The 9,626-nt window shown below is 37.5% G+C and overlaps 1 protein-coding gene across 1 annotated transcript; it reads right to left on the minus strand.

Annotated features, from left to right (window-relative positions):
- Positions 1-58: 58 nt before the first annotated feature.
- Positions 59-9,406, minus strand: LOC134815241 (potassium voltage-gated channel subfamily H member 1-like). The gene is made up of 14 exons (XM_063823755.1): positions 9,251-9,406; positions 6,415-6,514; positions 6,156-6,253; positions 5,846-5,984; positions 5,133-5,608; positions 3,537-3,731; positions 3,219-3,381; positions 2,836-2,958; positions 2,536-2,685; positions 2,220-2,419; positions 1,841-2,093; positions 1,412-1,620; positions 586-745; positions 59-355 (listed from the first exon to the last, which is right to left on the minus strand). The coding sequence occupies exons 1-14, from the start codon at positions 9,398-9,400 to the stop codon at positions 270-272; spliced, it is 2,502 nt and encodes an 833-aa protein (XP_063679825.1). The 5' UTR covers positions 9,401-9,406; the 3' UTR covers positions 59-269.
- Between the last annotated feature and the right edge of the window lie 220 nt (positions 9,407-9,626).

A 9,626-nucleotide genomic window follows, 5' to 3' on the forward strand; every position in this document is an offset into this window, starting at 1 on the left:
ATACTATATATTCCTGACTAAAATTGCAAGTTTTCTCCATTTCAAAATCAGAATATCATTCAAATATAACTGTACAACTACAATCAAACTAAATTACAACATCTGTAACCAACAATATTCAATAATCAACTATAATGTAATGTAAGCAAGATTTGTAATAAAAAACTTTGAATTATTAACGTATTACCTAAGTCCTAACATCGAATCTTAGAAAAAAAAAAGAGAAATGTTTCTGTCATTAGAATAACAGTTGGTTTCTTATTTTAATTTTACTTTTCAAATTTACTTTCAGCAGCCTTTAGTAGCTCGTTTGCCTGTTGCAATATTAGTTTTGTGTTGCTGTCAAATTTGATTCCTGGTGAAAGAAAGGCGTTAATATATTAACCACATAATTGGGGTGTCTTACGAAACATTGTAGTCGTGGAATCAATTCAAAGTTAAGAAACTGTCCAATCAAAAAGAGTTCCTGTTAACTAATGATTTACAGTATCTTTCGTTTAGTTTTGAATGAGGTGATTCGTCAAAATTCGAAGTGATATCATAGAATTGTTAATTACGTACTGATGCGATGGCTGCATATAATACCTGAATTTCCATCCCCAGTTTGAGCCCTTTTCTTAGATAGATCATAGTAATACTGTTTAGGATCTGTAACTTTGTTCTGTATCTCCTCAACAATGGAGTCAGGCGCGAGAGTTCGTTGGTTTTCAACATATCTTACGAGATCATCAGGCGTATCCTCGGTCTAAAATATTATCGAAGTTAATTTTCACTTTCTGACAACGTTCACAATGTATTCAATTAAATGTAGAATAGGAGTTTTCGATGTCGCACTGTTTGAGATTAAATTAAGGTATTATATAATCAAGAGGCTTGCATATGAAAATATCTAGGTACGTATCATATATTAGGTATCATGCATTATGCGTGTAATTCAAAATACACCGCGCGCGGCATACTGTGAAGTTTATGTTAAGGTAAATATGAAATTTTGTACTTTTATTTAATTTTGGATGAGTTTGACGGAGCGCAAGAGCAGATTCCTAGTTAGACAAATTATAATATTATATGTCTAATTATCAGATTTGCCCGCTTTCATAGCTAAAAAGCGATCACTATCAGGATCAGGACTAAAACGCTATAGAAATTATCTAATATCCAAATATAATCATGAACGTTACCTAAATCCCGAGGACTATTACCAAATTACATATTACCTAATTCAGCAACGAAAATATATTCGTTATTTAGCTAAATTAATAATGTTTTATGGACCGGTTCTTGGATATAGAACAAAATTGGTTCATTAATAGCTAAATTAGGAAGACATCCAATGACAGACCAATATAACATTTGGCATATTCGATGTGTTTTTAAAAATCGTACAGAATAAATCACACATAAAACTTACAAAAAGAGCAGTTTTTGAGCTGAGTTCGTAAGAAATCTTCAATTTTTCCGCCCAAATGTCCCAATAATCGGGAAAGAGAATCATAATCTCGTTTAAACTCTCGTGAGACAACACCTCAAACTCGCAGTAAGTCAGTGCTTGTACGTTGGCTTTGGATTTTCTTCCCGTTCTTGTAGGCCAGAAACTCTCCCCAAATACATCGCCAGAAGCTGAGGTAAATTAAAACTCTTTTTATGAGATAACTAGAATTTCTAATGCGAACTTTTAACATGTTGTTTATTTGTCTAGCAAAGTAGCATGATTCTGTCGTGCCACACATACAATATATGTACTAGGCAATACGAAAAGAAAATACAATTTCAGGTAGGCTATTTTGTGTTTTAGTTGACGCTGGGAAGTCTCAAATATTGAACCGGTAAAAACACTAACTTAAAACCCCGATGAGCTTGTCATTCTTGATGACCTTAATGTGACCGCGGATAACAAAGTAAATCTCCCCCACACAATCTCCAGAATGGTAGATCATGTCACCAGGGCAGAGTGTGAAGCGCTGCAAGCGCTCACTCAGCGCTCTCTGGCACCCAATACTGGCCTCTTTTAGCACTGGCCACTGTTTTAGGAGCAAATCGTGGATGTACAGGAAACAATCCTCACGCAACCCTTTCGGCCACGATTCCATAATCTGAAAGATTAAAGTGGGTAAATGCAAAATTCTAACCGCAATGTTTCGTGACGATCTACAAAAATTGATATTTCAACGACCTTGGTAAGTTGGTATGATGCAAACAGAGCAGAAAAATGAACTCACCTCACTTGCGACAACACCTTTTGTTGTATACCAATGATTGTAGAAGAAATCTTCCATCCTGCTGGCAAGTGACTCCGGAAACTTGTGCACATGGATAAAATCAATCAGTTCCGTTTGTCGCTCGTTCAATTCAGATGTTTGCTGACTGATACGATGGATGATACTTGCAACGTAACCGAATATGGTGGCGTACATCAGAGCTGAGAGTAAGGTTTTTATGAGTTTCTACTTTTAAGATATTATTGTGTAATCTATTGTGTAAGTCATACATGTAAAATAGTATAAATACCGGAGGACTATATTATGAGAAACTTACCACCGACCACCATGAGGCAGATACTGTAGACCCTCTCAAAATGTAGCTGTGGGGCGGCGTTGCCAAACCCTACGGTACTGAGAGAGGTGAAGGAGAAGTAAAGGCATGTCAGGTACACTTTAGGGATGGACAATCCTGAATCATAGTTATCTGAAATGCAGTATTCTGGTAACTTGTCGACTAACGCGTTGAGACACCTTATTGTAAGATACTGAGAGTGACTCATTATCTTATGAAACGTTCCAAAATGAAACTTAATGAAAACAATTTAAAGGTTGGTAAGTGGTTACTTGTACTTACATTTGCCGACAGCGTATCTATCAAATGGCAGCGTTTTATCATAGCTCCCGACGTTAGCTGGATCCTGTGAATTCTCAACAAACTTGTATAACCATCCGTCTTTGTGGATCAGGTTGTTTTTACCTGGTTATAATACCAGGTAATAATAATATTATATAGTATATAATAAATACAATCACAAAGCTAATAAAAGTTTCACTGACAATATTGACTGGTCTAAAAACTATTTTGATACAATATACATATTATACAAATTTAACTATTAATTAATTGCTAAGATTATGTTTGCGTTTCATTGCTCAACAGCTGTTCGAAGGATCAAATTTAAGATTAATTAAAGGACGGTTGAAAAATAAGACAAACAAAATATAAATATGTTTTACCAATAGCAAACCATCCGCATGCAATAAAATGAGCGAAGACGACGAAAATAGCCATCATGAAAATAAGAGATGAGAAACCAGAGGACATGTAATAGCTACTGTTGCGAACTATTCTGAATACTCTCAATAACGCTATCGCTTTCAGGAAATACAGAAAGGAGTCCTGGAACATTATTGTGATAGCTACATCTGCTAAAATTGAATAGCGTTCAGAGTAAATTTGAACGGACAATTTCTTTTAGAAATACATTTAAAATACACATTTAAAATACGATCAAATATCATCTTTCAAATAATGATAATAATTTGGAAACTAACATCTTGTAGACCTCCAATCCGGATGAATAGCTCCCACGGTATCGCAGCCATGAAGTCGATCAGGAACCAGGATTTTAAGTATGTTTGAAAGATGTGTTTGATGTCAGATATGACGACTCCGTCATCGTTAATGAAGGTTGTGATGCAGGAGAAAAGCACGTCAAATATGAAAAGAAGCTCACACACCAACGAGAGCTGAGAATGGGTTATTAGTATTATTGATTGGGCGACATCTGTCCGACAGCGACATCTGTCCGAAAGCTGAATTAGGGATTTCGGACAGATGTCGCTGTCGGACAGGAGTCGTTTTTGGCGACATCTGTCCGAATTTCAGATCATATTGTAATTTCGGTTCACATTCGCATTTCACAAGCTCACAGGTAATCTCGTGACGTTCTAAAGCTGATGTGATCCCTTAAGATCTGATCCATCGATACGTGATTGACTAGTTGAGAACAGGATCGTGCTAGCCGTACCCTAACAAGCTGTCGATCACATCAAAGGACATGAGTACATATAGGACAGCAGTATGAAGATCACTGGAAAAACGACGACCCTCTACCGCAACCTGTTCGAGGAGATAGACACCTGGGCTTCTGGGGGCTACCAAACACAATCCATCCTCATGGACTACGAGCTTGCCATTCACAACGCAGTTGCTTTCGTGTGGCCCTCCACTACCAGACGAGGATGTATCTTCCACTACAAGAAAGCCCTCCTGAAGCATGTTAAGCAGACCAACATCTGGGAGGAGTACCTGACTCCAAACTCTCCTGTTCGGGATTTCTTCGCGATGACTGGAGCTATTGCCTACGTACCGGAGACTGACGTCCCTCGAATCTGGACACCTGAAGCCCCTCCTTCCTATAGACATGGCTGAGTTTGCTTCATACTACGAAAACACTTGGATCGGGACATCAACCACCAATCCTAACTTCGCAAGTTAGGATTGGTGGTTGATTGCCTTAAAGCAGAACAAGCCCTTACAGACGTGAAGAAAACCAAAAGAGACGGGCGGGAACTACCTGAGCCACGTGCACCCAAATGGATCCGTTATGATCGACAACTTCAGAGAATTGTAGATGATTACGACAACTACAGCAACCCTATGGATTTCCTTAAAGCTATCGGAAATTTGACTATGCTTTAGATTTGATTCTGTGATATTGTATTATATTGAATTGATTTATAACATTTAAATAACATTGAAACTATTGTCCAATTTATCGACATCAAATTAAAATAAACTGTGGTAGTAAACTATGGCTCAGATCATATCTCAAATTGGACATGTTACGTATACAATTTAGCAAGTAACAGTTTAGATCATGTCTCTAATTGGAAATGTGTCGTATTGAAATCAGGTCACAATTTCGGACAGATGTCGTTTTTTTCTGGTACCCTGATTCGGACAGATGTCGCTTTCGGACAGATGTCGCTGTCGGACAGGAGTCGTGTTACCAGTATTATTATAGGGAGGTGTAAAGTTTTAGTAATAAGAAATGTACAAAATTGTACTGAACATATAGTTTATTTCTGATTTTAACTTAAATAAATTATTTGTATAATAATGCTTATGTCTTTAAGATTACTTACAATCCATTCTTGCTCAAACAGGGAGCCCTTAGCCGACCCTTTGTTCATGTCACTGCAGTCAGCCATGGTAGTGTTCATCGGTGAGGTACATGGAATACGGAAGGAAAGCTCGAATGGTATGTTAAATATGGCCCAGATAACAGAATACAAGACCAGCCAATCCCAAAACAATTTAGGTGCATTGTCGTGGATAATCAAAAAAAATTGTTTGTTATCTTTCTCAAATTCTTCTCGAATCGTAGTCGCCATTTGAATCGCTTTGGGCACAAAGTTATCGTTCATTATCATCTCTTTTCCTTCGTCAATTCCACAGTTGAACAAGCCAGACAAAATTTCTGTAACGTTTTTTTTCTTGGTGGTTACATCGACTCCAAAATGTTCGGCACTGTCCATCTCGTCGGTGGTTACAAGAACATAACGAGCTTTTGAGTGCTTTGGTAGTGTCAGTACACTCACCATTGAGGATACTGTCTTCTCTGGTGAAAAGATAAAATATTATATTTTAGGATTGATATGAATGGCACTGTTATTTAAAGCACACAGCAGTTAGTGGCCAGACACTCAAGCATAATATCCCAAAGTTAAGCATCAAACAGGAGCATTTTCTGAAGAGTTATATAATATGTACCTAGCTTTAGGGATGATAGTAAAGCTATTGTACAACAGTCATATTATAGGATCCCCAATAAACCTGCAAACCTTTACCAACTCACTATGTCCTTCTTTATAGAGGGTGTACTCTTTGTAATGATGCCCAACCTCCTCTTTCATTGTTTTCTCTAAATTCGAAACAAAATCTGCCCTGGTGGATTCACCAACTAACATCGGCAACCGTCCATCTTTCAGGAATATCTGAAATTTTGGATGGAAATTGTGATCTGACTGTGGTCTAAAGTCTTATGCCCATGTCCGGGGTAGAAAAGAAAAATGCTACTCGATGATAATTATAACTAAATTTATTTTCAGGTACAGTCGGTTGTTCCTACACCCCTGGGTTGGTATCTATCTAAATATATTGCAAACCTGTTTTCTCGAGTATTTCCAGTAACTAAGAAACTCGTCAGACACATACACAATGGGAAAATCCTCATGCTCTGTGTTCACCAAAACAAACTTTGATGCTGTGATATGAGGTGAGTGACTAAGTAGTAAGTGTATTGCAATTGGTGTAATGGTGGTACATAATTTGCAACAGAACTAAAGACACGTGACTAGAAATTAAATAACCTATAAAAAAAATAAGGAAGTACTGAAGATAAAGTGATTAAGAATTGATAGAAACCAATGTCGTGAATCTTCGTCAGCAGACTCTCCAGAAAGAGACTCTCCTTATCCTCCATCTGTTGAATTAACTCCTTCCTCCTATCAACTATAACGTCCCCCTGTAAAGAGTATTATTTGTCTGAGTTGTTGGATAGAATTTGTCTTTTTACTGATCTAGATATTTTATTTTGATATGATTTACTCTGATACATGTTATGTCAGATCTGTTATCTAGTGGGGCCTAATATGTCTTATGTAAGATTTTTGCGTCATATTGGATTATTGGTGTTTTATTGCGGTTACTTTCAACTAATAGCGAAAGTTGGAACGTGGACAATAATTATAATGAATCTCATCAGCAGCAAAGTAATAGTGATTATGAATTTTGACCAGCATTAAAGAAAAAGCATTTCAAGGTATTGTAGTCAAGAAATCTTTGGAACTGGATAGTCCCCCCCCGGCCCCCCATAGTTATTACATAGTTACATAATTAAACAACAGAGTAGTGTAGAAATCTCTCCCCCCCCCCCCCCCCTAGTTATTACATAGTATAATTAATCAACAGAGTGGTGTAGAAATCTCTCCCCCCCCCCTAGTTATTACATAGTATAATTAATCAACTGAGTAGTGTAGAAATCTCTCCCCCCCCCCCCTAGTTATTACATAGTATAATTAAACAACAGAGTGGTGTAGAAATCTCTCCCCCCCCCCTAGTTATTACATACCTTAATTCCCAAAAATTTGGGCGACCAAAAATTTGAGCGGGCGGGCCTCTCGCCCAAATTTTTTGCAGACCAAATTTATTGCATAAATCTTTTCCGTCTGCTAAATTTTTTGCTAACCAAACTTTTGGCATTTGGCCTGTGGCCCTGAAATCTATAGAAAGATGGCTTTTTCTTCATATCCAAGTGAAATAATATTTGAAATTTTAGTTTTCTAATCTGTCATTCATGGCTTGACCAAGTAAAAAGGCTTATATTTTAAATGAATAGAAATAACTGGAATAGCTAACAGCTACTAATAAAACAAATGGCTAGAGGTACAGATAGCTAGAGATTTAAACAAGATCTGCAAATGAATTATCATCCACCGTAAAGTCTGATCTACAAGCATCAGTTATACTCGATTTCTCAAAGCCTTTCCTTATGTTATCTGGCCTCCCTTTTAAATATACAAAAAGTTCGTTGATCCAACGAGCGTGTACTTCACGGATCACTGTCAAGCGGGTATCAATTTTCACATTGTCTGATGAAACTCCTCCATTGAGCTGACACACTATGTTTTTTCGCGTACCAATCTTCGTACTTATTGCGCATGAATTTCTTAGCCAGTCCAGGGGCTAAAGAGAGACTAAATATCACTATTGTATATCTATCATTTTGTACTGTGCCATCATCACTGTATTTTTTAGTAGTTACTGGGCAGATCGTAAATTTCATAATGTGAAACAACTCAGACTACCATCTACATGCTTAAAATTGAAAGCAAAATGACTGGAATAATAATAATGAACTAAGGCAAATATCTAACTGAAATTTTAGTGGAAAATCGTTCATTTTTCGAAGAATTTGTGCCCAAATTTTCGGTCGCCCAAATGAGTTCAAATTTTCTGCCCAAATTTTTCGGGCTCAAATAAATTGTGCTCAATATAATGGCACACAAATTTTTGGGAACTAAGGTAGTATAATTAATCAACAGAGTAGTGTAGAAATCTCTCCCCCCTATACTAGTTATTACATAGTATAATTAAACAACAGAGTGGTGTAGAAATCTCTCCCCCCCCCCCCCCCCCTAGTTATTACATAGTATAATTAATCAACAGAGTAGTGTAGAAATCTCTCCCCCCCCCCCTAGTTATTACATAGTATAATTAAACAACAGATTAGTTTAGAAATCTCTCCCCCCCCCCCCCCCTAGTTATTACATAGTATAATTAAACAACAGAGTGGTGTAGAAATCTTCCCCCCCCCCCCTAGTTATTACATAGTATAATTAAACAACAGATTAGTTTAGAAATCTCCCCCCCCCTAGTTATTACATAGTATAATTAAACAACAGAGTGGTGTAAAAATCTCCCCCACCCCATAGTTATTACATAGTATAATTAAACAACAGAGTGGTGTAGAAATCTCCCCCCCCCCCCCTAGTTATTACATAGTATAATTAATCAACAGAGTAGTGTAGAAATCTCCCCCCCCCTCCTAGTTATTACATAGTATAATTAATCAACAGAGTGGTGTAGAAATCTCCCCCCCCCCCCCCTAGTTATTACATAGTATAATCAAACAACAGAGTGGTGTAGAAATCTCCCCCCCCCCCCTAGTTATTACATAGTATAATTAAACAACAGAGTGGTGTAGAAATCTCTCCCCCTAGTTATTACATAGTATAATTAAACAACAGAGTCGTGTAGAAATCTCCCCCCCCCCCCCCTAGTTATTACATAGTATAATTAATCAACAGAGTGGTGTAGAAATCTCCCCCCCCCCCTAGTTATTACATAGTATAATTAAACAACAGACTAGAGTGGTGTAGAAATCTCTCCCCCCCCCCCCCCCCCTAGCTATTACATGAAGCATTTGACACGGAGTTGTAGAGTGAGCTATGTGCCTCGCCGGGCTAAAGTAAGAAAGTAGTGGATGTCCTTGCTGTACGGCAGGTTAAACAAAGAACTGGAACTACTAGGTTCCGTACAGACTCAACTCTGCACACATGTCAATATGTTCATTATATGCAAGCCTCATGATTTATAGTATAATTAAACAACAGACTAGAGTGGTGTAGAAATCTCTCCCCCCCCCCCCCCTAGTTATTACATAGTATAATTAAACAATAGAGTAGTGTAGAAATCTTACCCTGACAGTCACAGCATCAGCATCATAAGCACTGTACCTCGTCATTCTGCGACTGTACGTATTAGGGATCAGCTTATTGAGGGAAGTCTGGCCCAGCTTCCGTAATATACTCTTCTTTTTGTGGCGCCCATGTCCTGGACCGTGCCCCATGCTGGCTAAGTTGGTGAGGTTATAAGACACTCTTTAGTTTTACCGAGAAATAAAAAGATAAAAAGCATAGCATGGTTTTAACTACTACAACTGAAACTCAAACATATTTGGTAATAGTTATTAAATACCAAGGTGATTTCTAAAATAACTTTAAGAGTCAAACAATTGTTCTTTGACCCTTTTCAACTTTATTGTTTCCTCTAAAGCTCAGAATCGTTCGCATTGG

Source organism: Bolinopsis microptera, chromosome 5, assembly GCF_026151205.1.
Source record: "Bolinopsis microptera isolate Bmic1 chromosome 5, MBARI_Bmic_1.0, whole genome shotgun sequence".
Lineage (NCBI taxonomy): Eukaryota > Metazoa > Ctenophora > Tentaculata > Lobata > Bolinopsidae > Bolinopsis > Bolinopsis microptera.

What these genes read in the sequence shown, in the direction of transcription:
- LOC134815241 (XM_063823755.1), bottom strand. Translation starts at nt 9,400, where the DNA reads ATGGGGCACGGTCCAGGACATGGGCGCCACAAAAAGAAGAGTATATTA. An exon ending in CAAGCTCATCGGGGTTTTAA is followed by an intron (nt 1,621 to 1,840) that starts GTTAGTGTTTTT and finishes AATTTACCTCAG; the next exon opens with CTTCTGGCGATGTATTTGGG. An exon ending in GCTCAAAAACTGCTCTTTTT is followed by an intron (nt 746 to 1,411) that starts GTAAGTTTTATG and finishes ATAATATTTTAG; the next exon opens with ACCGAGGATACGCCTGATGA.